The sequence below is a fragment of the Cherax quadricarinatus genome, chromosome 93 (assembly GCF_038502225.1).
Source record: "Cherax quadricarinatus isolate ZL_2023a chromosome 93, ASM3850222v1, whole genome shotgun sequence".
In the NCBI taxonomy this organism is placed as follows: Eukaryota; Metazoa; Arthropoda; class Malacostraca; order Decapoda; family Parastacidae; genus Cherax; species Cherax quadricarinatus.
In genome coordinates, this window is record NC_091384.1 from 10822113 (window position 1) to 10845374 (window position 23262).

A 23262-nucleotide genomic window follows, 5' to 3' on the forward strand; every position below is an offset into this window, starting at 1 on the left:
TGTCAGACAACACACTGCCACATTCCAATGTCAGACAACACACTGCACACTCTAGTGTCAGACAACACACTGCCTCACTCCAGTGTCAGACAACACACTGCCTCACTCCAGTGTCAGACAACACACTGCCTCACTCCAGTGTCAGACAACACACTGCCTCACTCCAGTGTCAAACAACACACTGCCTCACTCCAGTGTCAGACAACACACTGCCTCACTCCAGTGTCAAACAACACACTGCCTCACTCCAGTGTCAGACAACACACTGCCACATTCCAATGTCAAACAACACACTGCCTCACTCCAGTGTCAGACAACACACTGCCTCACTCCAGTGTTAGACAACACACTTTGGATCAGTGTGCATAACTAGTCCAAAGATCAGTGTACATAACTAATCCAAAGATCAGTGTGCATAACTGGTCCAAAGATCAGTGTACATAACTAATCCAAAGATCAGTGTACATAACTGGTCTAAAGATCAGTGTACATAACTGGTCCAAAGATCAGTGTACATAACTGGTCCAAAGATCATTGTACATAACTGGTCCAAAGATCAGTGTACATAACTGATCCAAAGATCAGTGTAAGACTGGTCCAAAGTTCAGTGTAAGACTGGTCCAAAGATCAGTGTACATAACTGGTCCAAAGATCAGTATATATAACTGGCCCAAAGGTCAGTGTACATAACTGGCCCAAAGATCTGGACTTCACTGCCTGAAGTATTGAGAGGTCTCCTGTCTGTCAGTTGATTCAAAGTTGTTAAAAAACACCTCATCTCCCTAATATAATTGAAACAACAATACTTTATGTGAAGTAAAACCAACTCAATTAACTCCATTCCTTTTCTTCCAGTCTTCCATCAACTGTGTCTCTTTTCTTCCAGTCTTCCATCAGCTGTGTCCCTTTTCTTCCAGTCTTCCATCAACTGTATTACTGTTATTCCAGTCTTTCATCAACTGTGTCACTGTTTTTCCAGTCTTCCATCAACTGTGTCACTGTTTTTCCAGTCTTCCATGAACTGTGTCACTGTTCTTCCAGTCTTCCGTCAACTGTGTCACTGTTCTTCTAGTCTTCCTTCAACTGTGTCACTGTTCTTCTAGTCTTCCTTCAGCTGTATCCCTGTTCTTCCAGTCTTCCTTCAACTGTGTCACTGTTCTTCCAGTCTTCCTTCAACTGTGTCACTGTTCTTCCAGTCTTCCTTCAGCTGTATCCCTGTTCTTCCGGTCTTCCTTCAACTGTGTCACTGTTCTTCCAGTCTTCCTTCAACTGTGTCACTGTTCTTCTAGTCTTCCTTCAGCTGTATCCCTGTTCTTCCAGTCTTCCTTCAACTGTGTCACTGTTCTTCCAGTCTTCCTTCAACTGTGTCACTGTTTTTCCAGTCTTCCATCAACTTTGTCACTGTTCTTCCAGTCTTCCATCAACTTTGTCACTGTTCTTCCAGTCTTCCCTCAACTGTGTCACTGTTCTTTCAGTCCATCAACTGTGTCACTGTTCTTCCAGTCTTCCTTCAACTGTGTCACTGTTCTTCTAGTCTTCCTTCAGCTGTATCCCTGTTCTTCCAGTCTTCCTTCAACTGTGTCACTGTTCTTCCAGTCTTCCTTCAACTGTGTCACTGTTTTTCCAGTCTTCCTTCAACTGTGTCACTGTTCTTCCAGTCTTCCTTCAACTGTGTCACTGTTTTTCCAGTCTTCCATCAACTGTGTCACTGTTCTTCCAGTCTTCCTTCAACTGTGTCACTGTTTTTCCAGTCTTCCTTCAACTGTGTCACTGTTTTTCCAGTCTTCCATCAACTGTGTCACTGTTCTTCCAGTCTTCCTTCAACTGTGTCACTGTTTTTCCAGTCTTCCATCAACTGTGTCACTGTTCTTCCAGTCTTCCATCAACTGTGTCACTGTTCTTCCAGTCTTCCATCAACTGTGTCACTGTTCTTCCAGTTTTCCATCAACTGTGTCACTGTTCTTCCAGTCTTCCTTCAACTGTGTCACTGTTCTTCCAGTCTTCGTTCAACTGTGTCACTGTTCTTCTTCAACTCTTCCTGTATCTCTACAGTTACTCACTGTATCTACAGTTACTCATTGTATCTCTACAGTTAATCACTGTATCTCTACAGTTAATCACTGTATCTCTACAATTAATCACTGTATCTCAACAGTTAATCACTGTATCTTTACAGTTAATCACTGTATCTCTACAGTTACTCACTGTATCTCTACAGTTAATCACTGTATCTCTACAGTTAATCACTGTATCTCTACAGTTACTCACTGTATCTCTACAGTTAATCACTGTATCTCTACAATTAATCACTGTATCTCAACAGTTAATCACTGTATCTCTACAGTTAATCACTGTATCTCTACAGTTAATCACTGTATCTCTACAATTAATCACTGTATCTCAACAGTTAATCACTGTATCTCTACAGTTAATCACTGTATCTCTACAGTTAATCACTGTATCTCTACAGTTAATCACTGTATCTCTACAGTTAATCACTGTATCTCTACAGTTAATCACTGTATCTCTACAGTTAATCACTGTATCTCTACAGTTAATCACTGTATCTCTACAGTTAATCACTGTATCTCTACAGTATCTCGGTAGAGATATAAATCTGAAGATCACTTAGCCAATTTGGAACAACAAACCAGACTTTTGTAACTGTATAATTGTTCATGAACGTTTTTTATTGTCCACATAACAGTAGTTAACTGTGTAAGAAATCCTACTTAACAGTCTCTTTGAAGCATTAGAATTAGTCTGCCTGAAATACATAGCAATTTAGTTACTTTGCAGCCTCTCCTCACTTAGCGACGTACTCGTTTACCGACGACTCGGACTTAAGACAGGCTCTCTGACCAGCATTCATACCTAAATAATTTCCTCTATTCTGTTTATTACAATATACAGAACATTACTGTATAAACATTTAAAAATATACCAGAAATGCTATAAATGGTGCAATTAAAGGTGACATTAAAACAATATCAAAGATGGTTGACACGAACCCACTACCATTATAGTATGCTCCTCACTTAGTGACGAATTTGTTTCGTGATGTGGTCTTAAAACAGAACTCCATCATTAAGTGAGGAGAGGCCGTATTTTGTCACTAACAATATTTTATTGCATATAAGTACATTATTAGTTTAGTAAATAAATATAGAATTGAATTTGAATATATACAGTTAGTTCTCTTATAAAGCTCCTCTATATACAGTCAGTTCTTATAAAGCTCCTCTATATACAGTCAGTTCTTATAAAGCTCCTCTATATACAGTCAGTTATCTTATTCAGTTCCTTCATACACAGTTCTCTTATAAAGCTCCTCTATATACAGTCAGTTCTTATAAAGCTCCTCTATATACAGTCAGTTATCTTATTCAGTTCCTTCATACACAGTTCTCTTATAAAGCTCCTCTATATACAGTCAGCTCTTATAAAGCTCCACTATATCTAGCTATGTGGAGTATACCTGGAGGGTGTTCCAGGGGTCAATGAATTCAGAGTGGATCAAGGCCTGATCAACCAGGCTGTTGCTGCTGCAGCACATGATGCATTGTACAAACTGCAGTCTGGCTGGTCAGGTACTGACTTTATGTGTGTGTGTGTGTGCAGCTCCCTCTGGAAGACAGCCAGGTGTCTACTGGTAATTCCCCTTATATATGTTGGGAGGCAGTTGAACAGTCTTAGACCCCTGATACTTATTGTGTTATCTCTTAGTGTACTCATGGTACCCATGCTTTTCATTGAGGGGATGTACTGCCTGCCAGGTTTTTTGCTTTCATAGGGAGTGATTTCTTTGTGCAAAATTTGGGAATAGTCCCTCTAGGATTTTCAAAATGTTTATTATGATGTATCTTTCTCACCTGTGTTCCACAGAGTACAGGTCAAGGGACTTCAAATGGTCCCAGTGTTTGAGATGCTTTATTATTCTCATGCAAGCAATAAAAGTTCACTGTATGAAGTCGGATCCCCCATTTCCAAGGATTTAGTTTCTGCGACTTCAGTTGTCCATGGTTTACCGTGTCCCGAATATAACTCTTATTACATTTAATAATGGACCTAGGTCACAAAAGTAGTGATGGTGACAGTTCTTCGAAGCCTAAGAGAAGCTGTTTAGTGCTTCCTATCAGTGAATAAGTGCAAATTATCCACTTAATGTGCCTAATTTATTAAACTTTTTCATATGTATGTATGTAAAAGAAAAGTGACTTACATACAGGTACCATCCGAATTACGACCAAGTTCAGTTCCGAGAAACCGGTCATAAGTCGAAACGGACGTAAGTTGAACTTTACTACTGAATATCAACATTACATTTTTGTAATAACTTTATTTTATTGTTTTATTTTGGTATTTCATTTTTTATTTTACTTTTTATGCTGTTAGTACTGCATTTTATACTGTAAGGTTTATGATAAACACTGTGTACAACACAAACAGTTGTTTATTTCCCATAAATTTGGCATAGAAAACAAGGTCGTAAGTCGAATGGTCATATGTCGAGCAGGTCGTAAGTCGGATGGTAGGTGTATAAGGTTCACTACTATCCACAGTTTTGGGTATCTGTGGCAGATCTTGGAACGTATCACCTGTAGATATGGGGGACGGGGGGGGGGGGGGAGACTACTGTATTTTCTAGATCTGCAATTTTGCCTGCCTTGCAAGGGGCAGTTAGTGCACAGCAGTACTCCAGCCTAGAGAGAATAAGTGATTTAAAGAGGATCATCATTGGCTTGGCATCTCTCGTTTTGAACGTTCTCATTATCCATCCTATAATTTTCCTAGCATATGTGGTAGAGACATTGTTGTGATCTTTGAAGGTGAAATCCTCTAACATTATCACTCCCTTCACATTAGTTTTCTGCTCTACTGTGTTGTTACAATTTGTTTCATTCAGTGATCTAGCTATTATTTCCATATGTTTTTCAAAACCGAGTAAATGAAATTTGTCCTTATTGAACTTCGTATTGTTTTCCGTGGTCCATTGGAAGACTTGGTTTATATTAGCTTTGAGATTTATGGTGTCCTTAACCTTTTGACTGTTTTGGTCGTGTACATACGTCTTACGAGCCAGTGTTTCGGATATATTAATACATATAAATTCTAGCAGCTTCAAATCAAGCAGGAGAAAGCTGGTAGGCTCACATGTGAGAGAATGGGTCTGTGTGGTCAGTGTGCACTACATAAAAAAAAATCCTGCAGCATGCAGTGCATAATGAGAAAAAAACTGAGTGTTTTTGGATTAAAACGCCAACTTTGAGGTGTATTTTTGTATAGTATTTATCGTTGTATTCTCGCTTTCATGGTCTCACATGATAAAATAGAAAACATATTACAGAAATAGGGATGATTTTGATTAGTTTCACGATGAAAACGACTGTGAAATTGAGCTCAAAGTAACGGAAATGTTCGATTTTTACTAATGTTCAGGAGTAAGCAAATCATATCACACGTCCAATACATGTCAACTGGGGAGTCTAATATTCTTTCACTAGTGCACTGATATTATTTATACCATTTTTACAATAAAGCAGTAGTCTGCATAACAGTAAATTTTGTATTTTTTGTATGAATAAAAACTCAAAATGGAAAGCAATAGTAATGTAAGAGGGGCCTAGAGATGCAAACAGAGGATATGTTAATTTAGTGCCAAGAATGTCTAGATTGTTTATTCTGGACCCTATTTTTAAATTGGCATCTTTTTTAATTTGCGTGAAATTGGCCAAATTGCCAATTTCTGACCACTTTATTGAGTAGTTCAAATCAGTAAATGGGCGGCTTCTTGTACTCAACTGATAGAAAAAATGGAGTTCTAAAGAAATAGCTATGAGTCTGGTCAACAGGAACAACGGAATTGGCCAAAAACAGGGCTCAAAGTCGGCAAAATTGCCAATCCATATACAGTGGACCCTCGACCAGCGATGGCATCAATTAACGATAAATCTACTAGCGATACATTTTATCGCAAAAATTTTGCCTCGATTAGCGCTAAAAAACTCGACCAACACTATTCCTTCCGTCTGAGACGCGTCCACTTCTGGCCAGTGTTTACAAGCCAGCCAGCCACCGCGGTCGCTTCCAGCATACAATCGGAACATTTCATATTATCACAGCCTTTTTAGTGATTGCACCTGCGAAATAAGTCACCATGGGCCCCAAGAAAGTTTCTAGTGCCAACCCTACAGCAAAAAGGGTGAGAATTACTATGGATATGAAGAAAGAGATCATTGCTAAGTATGAAAGTGGAGTGCATGTCTCAGAGCTGGCCAGGCTGTACACAAAACCCCAATCAACCATCGCTACTATTGTGGCCAAGAAAACGGCAATCAAGGAAGCTGTTCTTGCCAAAGGTGTAACTATGTTTTCGAAACTGAGATTGCAAGTGATAGAAGATGTTGAGAGACTGTTATTGGTATGGATAAACAAAAAACAGATAGCAGGAGATAGCATCTCTCAAGCGATCATATGTGAAAAGGCTAGGAAGTTGCATGACGATTTAATTAGAAAAATGCCAGCAACTAGTGGTGATGTGAGTGAATTTAAGGCCAACAAAGGTTGGTTTGAGAGATTTAAGAATCGTAGTGGCATACATAGTGTGATAAGGCATGGTGAGGCTGCCAGTTTGGACCAAAAAGCAGCTGAAAAATATGTGCAGGAATTCAAGGAGTACATAGACAGTGAAGGACTGAAACCTGAACAAGTGTTTAATGGTGACACTGACAATGTTGTGAAACACGTTAGAAATGTCATAAAGGAATGGGAGGTACAGGCCTCTATGGGCAGATATGTTGTGCGACAGAGGTCCAGTGACTCTCAAGCTGGTCCAAGTGGCATTAAAAGAAGGGAAGTAACCCCAAAAAAGGACTTGCCACCTCAAGTCCTAATGGAAGGGGATTCCCCTTCTAAACACTAAGACCATCAACACACTCCCCTCTTCCCATCCCATCAGTCATCACCAGATCTTCAATAAAGGTAAGTGTCATGTAACTGTGCATGTCTTCTTCAGTTTGTGTGTATTAAAATTAATATTTCATGTGTTAAAAATTTTTTTTTTCAATACTTTTGGGTATCTTGCACGGATTAATTTGATTTCCATTATTTCTTATGGGGAAAATTAACTTGACTAATGATTATTTTGACTAACGATGAGCTCTCAGGAACGGATTAATAGCGTTAGTCGAGGGTCCACTGTATGTTGCTGAGACTGCTAACTTCGCAGGAGCGTAATTCCATGAGTTTTCGACCAAATTTCGTACATTTGGTGTCATTACCACTGTTAAAAGATTCTCTATCATTTCATAAGAAAAAATAATTTTTTTTTTCCAAAAATTTTGCGACATAGAATGACAGTTTCAGAAAGGGGCTTGCGACAGTCAAAGGGTCAATAGATAACACTGTCATGCAAATTCTAGTATCATCAGCTAAGGAGGACAAGGTGCTGTAGTTTACATCTCTATGTCAGATATGATGATGAGGAACAGGATGGGAGTGAATTCTGTACCTTGTGGAACAGTGCTTTTCACTATGAGTACTATACCTTGTGGAAAAGAACTTTTCACTGTGAGTACTGTACTTTGTGGAACAGTGCTTTTCATTGTGAGTACTGTACCTTATGGAACAGTGCTTTTCACTGTGAGTACTGTACCTTGTGGAACAGTGCTTTTCACTGTGAGTACTGTACCTTGTGGAACAGTGCTTTTCACTGTGAGTACTGTACCTTGTGGAACAGTGCTTTTCACTGTGAGTACTGTACCTTGTGAAACAGTGCTTTTCACTGTGAGTACTGAACCTTGTGGAACAGAACTTTTCACTGTGAATACTGTACCTTGTGGAACAGAGCTTTTCACTATGAGTACTGTACCTTGTGGAAAAGAACTTTTCACAGTGAGTACTGTACCTTGTGGAACAGTGCTTTTCACTGTGAGTACTGTACCTTGTGGAACAGTGCTTTTCACTGTGAGTACTGAACCTTGTGGAACAGAACTTTTCACTGTGAATACTGTACCTTGTGGAACAGAGCTTTTCACTGTGAGTACTGTACCTTGTGGAACAGTGCTTTTCACTGTGAGTACTGTACCTTGTGGAACAGAGCTTTTCACTGTAGCTGCTGCTGACTTTACTCTGTTTATTATTATTCTTTGTGTTCTGTTGGTTAGAAAATTTAAGATCTATCTACCATCTTACCATCTTTTTGTAAATACGATTAAAAAACTGAATCCAAAATTAAATAGCACATGACAGGGCCTTCACAGTACATGCTATTCATTTCTGGAGGAACTTTTTGCAGTTGCACAAGGTATGCAAGAAAGGTATAAAATACCGACAAGATGAAAGTTAAGACACATGTGCAACATCTGGGTATCTTTATTGTAGACGTTTCACCAACCAGTGGCTTTATCAATACAGATTCTAGGACATAATTAGAAGACAGTAGAACTATATTCAAAAGATGAGGTAATCAGTCCCTCAGCCTTGGAGTTGGTGTTGAGAGCATCGTGGTGGTGGAGAATCTGGAGCAAAGGCCAGGAGACTGGCGTTTATATAGGTGTCAGTGGATAGGGACATGTAGCAGACGAGGGCATGGTCTTTTGTATATAGTTCTACTGTGTTCTAATTATGTCCTAGAATTTGTATTGATAAAGCCACTGGAGGGCGAAACGTCTACAATAAAGATACCCAGATGTTGCACATGTGTCTTAACTTTCAATTGCACAAGGAAAAACAATTGCATTAAATAGAATAGCTTTTATAAGAGACTTGACTATAAACACACACATTTTATTGTCATATTGCATTAAAGATTTGTAATAAATGAGTTAAAAGTAAAGTCAGACTCATTGTACGTTGTCCATTATATCAGAAGTATGTTAAAGTGAAGGCTTAATGTATAGACTTATATAATGGACTTTGTTATATCAGAAGTCACTTATATAGAAAGTTTAATACATGAACCTCCTATATAATGGACACTGTTATATCTGATGTCTGTTATAGAATGCTTTGAATATTAACCTGTATAATAAACTGTCTGTTATATCTGGTGGCCTGGTGGTTAACGCTCTCGCTTCACACGGCGAGGGCCTGGGTTCGATTCCCAGCCAGAGTAGAAACATTGGACGTGTTTCTTTCCACCTGTTGTCTATGTTCCCCATCAGTAAAATGGGTACCTGGGTGTTAGTGGACTGGTGTGGGTCGCATCCCGGGACACTGACCTAATTTGCCCGAAATGCAGAGCATAACAAGGGAGTTTCTATATAGTAGTATGTCATTGTTGTCAGCTAGGACTGTATACCTTGTACATGTACTTATTTTTTTTATTATCACACTGGCCGATTCCCACCAAGGCAGGGTGGCCCGAAAAAGAAAAACTTTCACCATCATTCACTCCATCACTGTCTTGCCATGTACTTGTAGTAAATAAAGATATTATTATATAGAAGGCAAATGAGCAATGTATTTAGTAACTAGCCCCTTCCCCTCCCCTGATATAAGGAACACTTAGCATCTTCCTCTGATATATAAAACACTTATCACTTTCACCTGATATATGGAACACTTAGTACCTTCACCTGATATATGGAATACCTAGCACCTTCACCTGTTATATGGAACACTTAGCACCTTAACTTGATATATGGAACAATTAGCACCTTCACCTGACATATAGAACATTTAGCACCTTCACCTGATATATGGAGCACTTAGTACCTTCACCTGATATATGGAATATTTAGCACCTTCCCTGATATATGGAACACTTAACACCTTCACCTGATATATGGAACACTTAGCACCTTCCTTTGATGTAGGGAACACCTAGCACCTTCACCTGATATATGGAACACTTAGCACCTTCACCTGATATATGGAACACTTAGTACCTTCACCTGATATATGGAATATTTAGCACCTTCTCTGATATATGGAACACTTAGCACCTTCACCTGATATATGGAACACCTAGCACCTTCACCTGATATATGGAACACCTAGCACCTTCCCCTGATATATGGAACACCTAGCACCTTCCCCTGATATAAGGAGCACTCAGTACCTTCCCGATATATGGAACACTCAGCACCATCCTTCACTCAACACACACACACCCATAAGACACACATATGCACACATACACACATAAACACATACAACATGCATATAAACACATACACACAACATACATATAAACACATACACACAACACACATACACAAGACTCACACACACACACACACAAGACTCACATATGCACACACACACAGAAGACTCACATGCAGTGTTGGATTTAGGTGATGCAGGCCCAGGCCCCAGTTTGGTGGGGGCCCTTGCATTAAAAAGGTTTAACTCTAATGGTTAAAAGACATTATAAGTTTCTGCTTGGAAAACTTTTGCCACTCTCAATATACGTACCATCCAATTAAGATGAAGAAATGAAACAATAAATTGGATTCATAGTATTTTAGCAGCCTTTCGGTTCATTTGCAAGTGTAACTTAAAAGTAATCTACAGGCTTATGAGGAGTTATCTTCAATCGGATAAAATATCAGATAAAATATTATAAGCCCGGTACATTCTGTGCTTTTCTGATAAAAAAGTCTCTGATGACTCCATCAAAATCCAATGAGTGCAGGATGTCAGATTCTATGCTTCATGCTCATTCGTAGCCGGTTCTCAACAAGTTGCTCATTCGTAGCCGGTTCTCAATAAGTTGCTCATTCGTAGCCGGTTCTCAATAAGTTTAAGTTTTGAAAAGGAATGTTCTGCCTGCAACTGCTTACCAACATTACAAGGTACATTTTCAATGCATCTTCAACATTTGGGAAAATGTCAACCACATACTGCAGCGCCCTGCACACCTAGGATGATGATGTGCTGTGAGTCATCCTCGTGTCATGCAGCTGACGATGCACTCGCACTGATGATGTAACACTAGTGATTAGATGACTCAACATGACAATCCCACCACAATTCAAACTCTTGCCTACATTTTCTCTTTTTGTAATCTATTCAATTCTCAGTATAATGTGTGTCATAATATTTTTCATCATTTGGTGGGGGCCCCTTCTGGTGGGGGCCAAGGTCCTGGGGCCCCTCCCCTAAATCCAGTCCTGCTCACACACACAAAAGACTCACATATTCACACACACATCTCACATACATACACACACACACACACACACACACACACACACACACACACACACACACACACACACACACACACACACACACACACACACACACACACACACACACACACACACAACACAAAATGTTACAGAAGTCCTACAACACAACTGTATTTCTAATTATGTTCTAACACAACACAACATTCATAAAAGACTATTAAGCAGATGTTTTTCTAACAAACTAGTCATGAGAATTCTAAAATACTTGAGTCTAGATCTAGTACATTACTATAGAGTACAAGTACACCATGTACTTTACACCCACGAGTACAACAAACACAAGAGAATTTACTGTATACAGTGGCACTTTATAGGAGTATTTATTGTATATTCAGGAGCTTAAAATATAAGTTGCCTGTATATAGAGGAGCTTTATATGAGAGTTGACTGTATATAGAGGAGCTTTATATGAGAGTTGACTGTATATAGAGGAGCTTTATATGAGAGTTGACTGTATATAGAGGAGCTTTATATGAGAGTTGACTGTATATAGAGGAGCTTTATATGAGAGTTGACTGTATATAGAGGAGCTTTATATGAGAGTTGACTGTATATAGAGGAGCTTTATATGAGAGTTGACTGTATTTAGAGGAGCTTTATAAGAGAGTTGACTGTATATAGAGGAGCTTTATATGAGAGTTGACTGTATACAGAGGAGGTTTATATGAGAGTTGACTGTATATAGAGGAGCTTTATATGAGAGTTGACTGTATATAGAGGAGCTTTATATGAGAGTTGACTGTATATAGAGGAGCTTTATATGAGAGTTGACTGTATTTAGAGGAGCTTTATAAGAGAGTTGACTGTATATAGAGGAGCTTTATATGAGAGTTGACTGTATACAGAGGAGGTTTATATGAGAGTTCACTGTGTATACAAGAGCTTTATAAGAGAGTTGACTGTACATAGAGGAACTTTGTAAGAGAAACGACTATACAGAGGACCTTTATAAAAGAAGTGACTGTCTTCAAGACCCCTGGCTGTTTTCAAGACCCCTGGCTGTCTTCTAGACCCCTGGCTGTTTTCAAGACCCCTGATTGTCTTCAAGGCCCCTGGCTGTCTTCTAGACCCCTGGCTGTCTTCAAGACCCCTGGCTGTCATCCAGACCCCTGGCTGTCATCAAGACCCCTGGTTGTCTTCAAGACCCCTGGTTGTCTTCAAGACCCCTGGCTGCCATCAACACCCCTGGTTGTCTTCAAGATCCCTGGCTGTCATCAAGACCCCTGGCTGTCCTCAAGACCCCTAGCTGTCATCAAGACCCCTGGATGTTCTCAAGACCCCTGGTTGTCATCAAGACCCCTAGCTGTCATCAAGACCCCTGGATGTTCTCAAGACCCCTGGCTGTCTTCAAGATCCCTGGCTGTCATCAAGACCCCTGGCTGTCCTCAAGACCCCTAGCTGTCATCAAGACCCCTGGTTGTCATCAAGACCCCTGGCTGTCATCAAGACCCCTAGCTGTCATCAAGACCCCTGGATGTTCTCAAGACCCCTGGTTGTCATCAAGACCCCTGGCTGTCATCAAGACCTCTGGCTGTCATCAAGACCCCTGGCTGTCATCAAGACCCCTGACAAGATATATAACTAATATATCAGCTGATATAATTTTTTATAGACTTTTATGTTATATTTAAAAAAATCGTAAAGTATAGAGGAGCTTTATAAGAGAAATGACTGTATATAGAGGAGCTTTATATGAGGATTGTATACAGAAGAACCTTACAAGAGAACTGACTGTATATAGAAGAACCTTGTAAGAGAACTGACTATATATAAGAACCTTATTAGAGAACTGACTGTATATAGAGGAACTTTATAAGAGAACCAAATGTATATTATAGAACTTTATAAGAGAACTGACTGTAAATGCTGTAACATATGCATTATTTCTGGAGCAATACTGACATTTATACGGGGGGTAATAAGGGTGGAACTCGCTTGCTTCGAGCTGTCGAGCCTCAAGAACAATTCGCTAACCACAACTACGCTTGTTCATCTCCAACAGGACAGTTGCTAGTCGTTAGGACATACACGAGGCAGCCAGAGCTCTGGGGCGAAACTCAGGGCAAAGGAAGACGAATTTTGACGCTATTCTGGTGATCGCAGACACTTTCTTAAACTGTGAGTTCCTCTACGTGGGCGACTACAAGCCAATCAGAAGCTGCCAAATCTGGGGGCGTGTATATTGGTGGGGGGGGGGGGGGGTTACCATTATAAAGGGTGTTTCAAATAGATTGACCCAAATTCAAAGCATTTTATTACACGGTTGGGGCCATCTTTTTAAAACAGCCTGTATTTTGCTACCTAAAAGCTATTAGTAGTGGGTATATTTAGTACTGTACAAGCGAGGGTCGTCCCTAAAGTCACAACGGACGTTGCTACAATGTCTGGGAACTGGAAAGTCGTTCTAATCTCAGTCTGAAATTTACTTCACTTCTGCATATGAAACGCTATCAAAGCATCTTATAAAATGCACTCTGTCCTCTCAAACATAAAGAAACTTCACACTGCGAGTTTGCCAGACATTGTCACAGTAAATGAAGGGGACAGCTTGCACACCTCTCCCCCCACCATTAAGATGTAACCACATTATAAGCAACCTAAAAGTCCATCTGCCTCCAAAGTAAGTTTTTGGGGGGGGCAGGTTAAATACTGCTAATTAATATTCCTGCTATGAAAACTCCGGAGAGGTCACAGTGAATAACCACTAACAGATGAATGGAAGAACAAATGGACTCTGAAACCTTGGTCCAGTGAACACCAAGTCCTCGTTGTTCCATTTATTTTCGCTCCTTGCGCAAAGAAATAATGAAAAACAAAAATTACTGAATTATGAAGAGTAAGCAGCGAGGATAAACAGAGGCAGAACAAAGGAAAGGTGGGGTAAATCTGGCATTTAATCCAAGCAGCCGAGTCGGATAAGAGGCGACGTAGACAAAATTCCACAGAATATAAATTAATCTGAAAATATTTAAATATATTTTACAAAACACATAAAAAAATGGAACTGAACATTTTACTAAGATGAAACAAACTGACCAATTTTAACATACAAAAAAATAATAACAATGACTTAAGCATTAAAATATAAAAAACACTGGTAGGTCCATGGAGAATAGGCAGAAAATGGCATGCATTTACTTGGGGCAGGTGGACACAAAATTTGATATGTGAGGGGGAACGAACAGTGAGCATTATACGATTAGTTAAGCACCTCTTACCTTAGTGTTATGGAAGCACTTTATAAATATATAACATTAGCTTTATATATACAGTCAGCTCTCTTATAAAGTTCCTCTCTGTTTTGCAATATTTTGTAAATGCAACTGCAGAGCAACATCCAAAATTGAATGGCACATTGAACCAGCCCCATAGGATGCATTAGTCAACTTTCGATTCAGTTATTCAATCGCAACTGCAATAAACCGCACTGTGTAGAGGAGCTTCATAAGAAGGCTCACTGTTCTCAAGTAACTTTTAGCCCTCAAATACGAAGCTTTATAAATTCTTTAATGCCACTGAAGCTTTCTTCAAAACTTTACCTGCTCACTGCACAACCCGGTCACAGGCTATAAAAATTGCAACACTGACTAATGCAATTCTAAAGAGGTAAGAGAGGCAGTCAAATAGTCGAGGAAGCAGACCAGTTGAGGAATTTTAGGAAGATCAACGAAGGGCTGCTGGATCGAGCATAAACAGAAAGTTTATTTAGGTACAGGTACACATAAATATAGTTATCATACATAGCTTAATATATGTGTAATTTACCCACCAGGATAACACAGAGAAGCCAGACAGTGACTTATTTCTATTACGGCCCTTGTCTTATTTCCTTTAGGGCCCTTGACTTATTTCTATTAGGGACCCTTGACCTATTTCCATTAGGGCCCTTGGCTTATTTCCATTAGGGCCCCTTGGCTTATTTCCATTGGACCCTCATTAATTCCTCCTAAAATAGCTCAGCTGCACTGCTAACCTCAGTGGGCAGTGATTAGTTATCTTAGATACTAATATAACCTCAATATAACACACCTTAACCATTATAACAAACTTAATGATAACATCACCACTCTAGTGATAACTCTGACCGGTCAAATCTTGTAAATTCAGAACTGAACAGCAACGCTAATTAACATTAGATGCAAAACCCATACGAGTCTATCAGTGGGGGATGTGGCAAATGATTGATCCTGCATCTACTGAACTCCAGACCAACACAATTCCTATTTCTACTCATCTATTTGTTGAAAACGTAAACAATGCGACAATGCATGACTTCTTGCAACATAGGTGATCCTTGACTTACAGTAAGGTTATCTTCTGGCAAACCCATTGTAAGTCAAAAATATGGTAAGTCTGATATAAATATGACATGCTAAAAAACAAGGAAATAAATAATTAAAGTCACTGAATAAATAAAAAAAAAAATTACTGTAACTAATTGCTTTTGCACCAATATAAAGTTAAAATAATTTAAGTCGAACCATCATAAGTTGGCGAGCATCTGTATACGATGTTGCAGGAAATTGTGGTTTTGATAAAGGTACATTAGTAATTCTTATTCCCGTCTTTGGAAATAATTTTTGACTGGTAGAAACGTGTTTATTAAAATTATTAATTATGGGACAACGAGAATAATTCCTGTTTGGGAAACACTTGAACATGTTCTGCTTGCAATTCTGAATTAATTCTCTTGGCAATTATTTTTTATTTAAAAGTAGAGAAAAAGTGAAGAGTGAGCTACTGAATTTTGACTTAAATTCAAAACTGACAAATCGATCAATTTTGTCTACAATCCAAACATGACAAACTTATAAATTTTGTCTAAAATTCAAACACAACAAATTGAATTCTTTTGGAACCTTATCAAAAGGATTAGCAAGAATACAGAGAGCGCCGCTCAACTACCCATACGGGTTTGGTGCTTTTTTAAATAATTTTAATTAAATGGGAAATTATCACATGACAATTAAATAACATTATTATTATTGATATTATTATTATTATTATCATTACTATTATTATTTTCATTATTATTATTATTATTATTATCATTATAATAAGGCAAGAAACCATTTGGATTGGCGAACAGAAATGGTAAAGCTTTTCTTTATACGGTCAAGTCTCTTATAAAGCTCCTCTATATACAGTCAGTTCTCTTATAAAGCTTCTCTATATATAGTCAGTTTTCTTATAAAGCTCCACTATATACAGTCAGTTCTCTTATAAAGCTCCTCTATATACAATTCCAAAAGTGAACAAATCATCATAGTCTCTGCTGTTCAGTCCTGGATGAACTCTTTAAATATGTCAGCAAAAACTTCAATTATATAGAGGAGCTTTATAAAAGAACTGACTGTATATAGAGGAGCTTTAAAAGAAAAGTGACTGTATAGCAGTATCTTTCACCTGTTCTGTTCTTCGATCCAATTAGGTCATCCACAGTCTGTCAGTCAATTTCCACATCAATCCAAAACAATTTTACTGTAATAGTTCGCTCTTGTAAACATAAGGGGATTGTTGAAAATGAATTGACAAGATCTGACCAGCAAGTGATAGACCATCTACTCTAGCCGTCGCATTATGCAACTTCGTCTATTTTCGAAACGAGTTAGTACTCTATCCTAAATATAGATATTAATTCTACAAATATTGATACAAAAAAATGCCTGGTGACTATTTACAGAAAACTATCTCTGATAGTTTATGGCAGTACTCCAGTGTTTATAGTAAAAATGGTTGCAATGGAATTAATACCATGGCAACCACGATGGCAGGCATGGTAGATGCATAAGCCTATACAAGCATAAGTACCGGATCAAGTCGACTTTTTTTTTTTTTTTAATTTTTAAAATTTCTATAAGTATCAATTGGATTTCCGTTATTGATTGAACAGTTGTTGGGAAGTGGAAAAAATTGATATAAGCAAGAAATAGTAATTGAAATCAAACTATCCTGGCAGTAATCTACTATTAGTATTATTATGGTAGTCGGTATCAAACTGTAATGGTAGTAGCCTACTATCAGTGCTAGCAATGGTAGTTGGAATTAAACTATCATAGTAGTAGCCTACTATCAGTGTTAGTAGCCTACTATCAATGTTAGTAGCCTACTATCAGTGTTAGTAGCCTACTATCAGTGTTAGTAGCCTACTATCAGTGTTAGTAGCCTATGACCAGTGATAGCAATGGTAGTTGGTATAAACTATCATGGTAGTGGCCTACTATCATTGTTAGTAATGATAGTCAGAACCAAACTATCATGGTAGTAGTCTACTATTAGAGTGATTAGTATTATTAATGTGTATGGCAGTGATTGAGGCTTATAGCCTAAAATTTTTGAACTAGGGGGTTAAACTAAGCCATGGATCAAGATGGAGTGTTTGAGCGTTGAGCAGACTGCAGCCTGCAGGAGCAGGTCAATGCCACCATTGATCACTGACCTGAGCTGCAGTGACTGATGACTGTGAGGTGACTGGTGGAATGACAGCAAGACCAGAGACTGCTGTCATTGTACCAAGTACTGATGACAGCAAGATACAAAGACTGCTGTCTGCCATTGTACCAGATGCTGGTGGAACAACAGTAAGATCAGGGACTGCTGTCGCTGTACCAGGTGCTGGTGCAACAACAGCAAGGTCAGAGGTTGCTGCTGTTGTAGCAGGTGCTGGTGGAACAACAGCAGATGCAGACACTGCTGTCTCCTCTCAGACCTCTCACAGAGTCAATGAATAATTTAATAGGATGGGTGAATTCAACAGCAGTTGCAGGGCTGTTCATGAATACGACAGACAGACTGACGCTGCTGTTGCTGCTGTCGCTGCTGCTGCTGTTGCTGCTGCTCCTGCTGCAACTGCTGATATTGCTGCAATGGCTGCGGCTGCAACTGCTGCTGCAACTGCTGCTGCTGCTGCAACTGCTGCTGCTGCTGATACTGTTGCTGCTGTATTTGTTCGTGCACCTGAGGCCCTGGTTGGTGGTGGTGCACATGATGTTGCTGGTGGTGCACATGGTGTTGCTGGTGGTGCACGTGACTTGCCTGGATGCGACCTCCCTCCTCGTGCAACGAGCAGCAGTGGAAGTCGCACTCGGCCTGGTCGCCAGTGGGTGACGCCCGGGTGCGCGGCTGCGGCGTGTGTGGATGGCCATACATGCAGCACTCGGGCGTGTGCACGTGCACCGTGGCCGAGTGTGAGGAGTCCACCGAGGAGCCCTGGCGAGAGAGTCGTCCCACCACCGCTGCTGTCGCCCCAGGTCCTCCACCCATGTAGGAACTCTTGTGCTCACTCTCGTGGTTTATCACAGTGCCCTGCAACACACCATACAGGTATCAATACACTGTAGACGCGACAATACACCGTAGAAGTGTCAATACACCATAGACACGACAATACAGTTGGTGCAGTGTCCTGCAACACACCATATAGGTATCAATACACCATAGACACGAGAATACAATTGGTGCAATGTCCTGCAACACACCATATAGGTATCGATACACCATAGACATGGCAATACACTGTAGAAGCATCAAATACAGCTGGCACAGTGACAGCTTCTCCAGTGACAGCAAATCACTGTCACATCCCCCATAGAACCAACTGCACACCCACAGTGAAAGATGTTGCTACCAGCAGTGCCAAAAGCCTCCATCACCCACCGAGCAACACACAGCTAACAAGTACAACACAATACACCAACACCTGCAGAAACATGTCGGCTGGCTGACACACCGGGTTGAGAAACACTGCAAGCAGAGATAATATTCTTAATTATAAATTTCCTTGCCAATTATAGGCTTAATACTAGACCATCGATTAAGACGCAATCCTTCTAAGACATTTTCGTTATACGACTATTGCAAAACTGCAACTTATTTTCAAACATGACTCAGAGAAATTGATTTATGACGGTGCAACTTGAGGGAAAAATGGCTAAAAGGCCAAACAAGAAGGCTAGTAACTGCTAATTTCACCATAACTACACACTGCTGTGCCATTATCACTTGTTCACTTACCCTAGCTGTATTCTACAGCTACATCACAATTTTAAATCAAACTGCTTCTCTATACTTCAGTTTAAGGGAAAAATTGATCAAGATAATAGTTTAGATGAAATAAACATCATGATATTTTACCATAAAGGCAAAATATCACGACTTTAACTTCAGCGCTTCAGTTTATGGCATTTTAGACCTCCTACAATAAATATATTCACTATAAACTAAGAAAGAAAATATTTTAAGGTAAGTAATGTGTGTACTGTATATGCATTTTTTAGGCCTAGCTCTATAGCTCACCTAATATATGATAGTGTAAACATGCTATCAGGCATTTATATGCATTTGAAAGTGAAAAGACTGACTCACTTGACAGTAATTTTCACTTTACAACAGTAGCCCAGAACCTAACCTGCTGTATAAGTGGGGCCCTCATGTACAGCAGTAGCCCTGAACCTAACCTGTTATACGTACATAAGTAGCCCTGAACCTAACCTGCTGTATAAGCAGGGCCCTCCTCTACAGCAGTAGCCCTGAACCTAACCTGCTATACGTATAGCAGTAGCCCTGAACCTAACCTGCTGTATAAGTGGGGCCCTCATGTACAGCAGTAGCCCAGAACCTAACCTGCTGTATAAGTGGGGCCCTCATGTACAGCAGTAGCCCTGAACCTAACCTGTTATACGTACATAAGTAGCCCTGAACCTAACCTGCTGTATAAGCAGGGCCCTCCTCTACAGCAGTAGCCCTGAACCTAACCTGCTATACGTATAGCAGTAGCCCTGAACCTAACCTGCTGTATAAGTGGGGCCCTCATGTACAGCAGTAGCCCAGAACCTAACCTGCTGTATAAGTGGGGCCCTCATGTACAGCAGTAGCCCTGAACCTAACCTGTTATACGTACATAAGTAGCCCTGAACCTAACCTGCTGTATAAGCAGGGCCCTCCTCTACAGCAGTAGCCCTGAACCTAACCTGCTATACGTATAGCAGTAGCCCTGAACCTAACCTGCTGTATAAGTGGGGCCCTCCTGTACAGCAGTAGCCCTGAACCTAACCTGCTGTATAAGTCGGGCCCTCACGTACAGCAGTAGCCCTGAACCTAACCTGCTGTATAAGCAGGGCCCTCCTGTACAGCAGTAGCCTTGAACTTAACCTGCTATATGTACAGCAGTAGCCCTGAACCTAACCTGCTGTATAAGTGGGGCCCTTCTGTACAGTAGTAGTCTTGAACTTAACCTGCTATATGTACAGCAGTAGCCCTGAACCTAACCTGTTGTATAAGTGGGGCCCTCATGTACAGCAGTAGCCCTGAACCTAACCTGCTGTATAAGCAGGGCCCTCCTGTACAGCAGTAGCCCTGCCCCTAACCTGCTATACATATAGCAGTAGTCCTGAACCTAACCTGCTGTGTAAGTGGGGCCCTCCTGTACAGCAGTAGCCCTGAACCTAACCTGCTGTATAAGTCGGGCCCTCATGTACAGCAGTAGCCCTGAACCTAACCTGCTGTATAAGCAGGGCCCTCCTGTACAGCAGTAGCCCTGAACTTAACCTGCTATATGTACAGCAGTAGCCCTGAACCTAACCTGTTGTATAAGTGGGGCCCTCCTGTACAGCAGTAGCCCTGAACCTAACCTGCTATATGTACAGCAGTAGCCCTGAACCTAACCTGCTGTATAAGCAGGGCCCTCCTGTACAGCAGTAGCCCTGAACCTAACCTGCTGTATAAGCAGGGCCCTCCTGTACAGCAGTAGCCCTGAACCTAACCTGCTGTATAAGTGGAGCCCTCCTGTACAGCAGTAGCCCTGAACCTAACCTGCTGTATAAGCAGGGCCCTCCTGTACAGCAGTAGCCCTGAACCTAACCTGCTGTATAAGCAGGGCCTTCCTGTACAGCAGTAGCCCTGAACCTAACCTGCTATACATATAGCAGTAGCCCTGAACCTAACCTGCTATACATATAGCAGTAGCCCTGAACCTAACCTGCTGTATAAGTGGGGCCCTCCTGTACAGCAGTAGCCCTGAACCTAACCTGCTATACATATAGCAGTAGCCCTGAACCTAACCTGCTGTATAAGTCGGGCCCTCATGTACAGCAGTAGCCCTGAACCTAACTTGCTGTGTAAGCAGGGCCCTCCTGTACAGCAGTAGCCCTGAACCTAACCTGCTATACGTATAGCAGTAGCCCTGAACCTAACCTGCTATACGTATAGCAGTAGCCCTGAACCTAACCTGCTGTATAAGTGGGGCCCTCCTGTACAGCAGTAGCCCTGAACCTAACCTGCTATACATATAGCAGTAGCCCTGAACCTAACCTGCTGTTTAAGTGGGGCCCTCCTGTACAGCAGTAGCCCTGAACCTAACCTGCTATACGTATAGCAGTAGCCCTAAACCTAACCTGCTGTATAAGTGGGGCCCTCCTGTACAGCAGTAGCCCTGAACCTAACCTGCTATATGTATAGCAGTAGCCCTGAACCTAACCTGCTGTATAAGTGGGGCCCTCCTGTACAGCAGTAGCCCTGAACCTAGCCTGCTATATGTATAGCAGTAGCCCTGAACCTAACCTGCTGTATAAGTGGGGCCCTCCTGTACAGCAGTAGCCCTGAACCTAACCTGCTGTATAAGTGGGGCCCTCACGTACATCAGTAGCCTTGAACCTAACCTGCTGTATAAGCAGGGCCCTCCTGTACAGCAGTAGCCCTGAACCTAACCTGCTGTATAAGTGGGGCTCTCCTGTAATCAGTGTTTATATATAAAATATTTCTCACCACAGGAGTCTCAGAGGCATCATTAAATGTGGTTTCACTTGTTGATTCCTGCACAGCAGTCAATACCAGCAATGTTTTCATATACTTTGCAACATCTGTGCAAAAACATGAGGATACTCGAGACAATGTTTAGATATCAATTGAGAGGGACTTCAAGATTTAAATATCTTTAGCTTCCTTCCATTTGTATAATGAGGATTATAATGAGAGGAATTTAAATATGTGAATATAGTACTGTTTTGTGGTTATAGAACCACTATGTAGCTATGTACCTAAGTAGCAGGATACCTATAACAGTTATACTGAACTGTTGGTGACAAATCTGCCTTGATTCTCTCATAAGAATTGACTAGTCTTATAGGCAGAGGCAAAATGTGTTAACTCTGTATTTAAATAAAAATAGGTTCATTTGTAAACAGCACATAATAAAATAATTATATTGTAACAACAGTATTTTAAAAGTATAAGTTCTAGTTACGGGAGAAAAACAGAGTATTAATGAATTAGTTAAGAAATATTGTGTATCATTGTGTTCTGTTGTTTGTTGTGAGTATAAAAGCTGGGGAGAGGCTGGCTCGTTCACCTAAAATTAGTTAAAATAACTTCAAATTTTAAAGGGGTGGAGGGGGTAAGGCAGCAGAAGGCCTTAGTCAAATGACTAATCAATCAGTCAATTAAAGTTTATTCTCTATAAGGATTACAATGCGGGGTTTACAGATTGTGTGGTTTACATGTAGTAAAATACTAATTACAGAGTGTACCACTAGAACGCCCACCAAGGCTAGGCATTTCGGGCAAACTTAGATTAATTCTTAACCCTAAATTATAACAAATTGTGGAGTAAGTTGACTAAATACTAAGTGACAAATACTAGTTTGTGAGTTTAGCAATGTGAATGCTTTTGTTTTGGTACAATACATAGTTTCTATATTGGAGTATCACAGGCAAACTTATGACTAGTTAGGAATCATTATTTTAAGATTAGGATACGTATTTCTGTGCTTATAGTCAAATGGGTGAGTGAGTGAGTGTAAGTGTGGACCACCAGTGGCGGGTCATCATATAACTAAGAACCCATGTCAAGAAACACTTGTCCTGTTTCCTGACAAACCCTACCTAACCTGGTTCATCCACCATTGTTGTGCTGATGAGGCTGGATGAAGCTACTCTCATACTTCTAGGCAAGATGTGATTTGCCAACAGGTAAGACTTATAATTAAGTCAATGCCCCTGTGGCCTGGTCTGTGACCAGGAGCAACTAACCCATGTCCAACTGATGTTCATATGGAACCCTGCACCACTT

At 40.4% G+C, this 23262-nt stretch overlaps 1 protein-coding gene across 6 annotated transcripts in view; it reads right to left on the reverse strand.

Annotated features, from left to right (window-relative positions):
• The window catches only part of Drep2 (DNA fragmentation factor-related protein 2), a 285668-nt gene that overhangs the window by 39174 nt on the left and 223232 nt on the right, over nt 1-23262 (reverse strand). For 4 of the 6 annotated variants that reach the window (XM_053798008.2, XM_053798009.2, XM_053798005.2 and 1 more), the window contains one exon: nt 18156-18503. The exons of 1 other annotated variant lie outside the window; for it this stretch is intronic. In XM_053798008.2, the coding sequence (XP_053653983.1) occupies nt 18156-18503 (348 nt within the window). The remainder of the gene's footprint in view (nt 1-18155; nt 18504-23262) is intronic. One more of the 6 variants, XM_053798007.2, reaches the window with a different exon arrangement.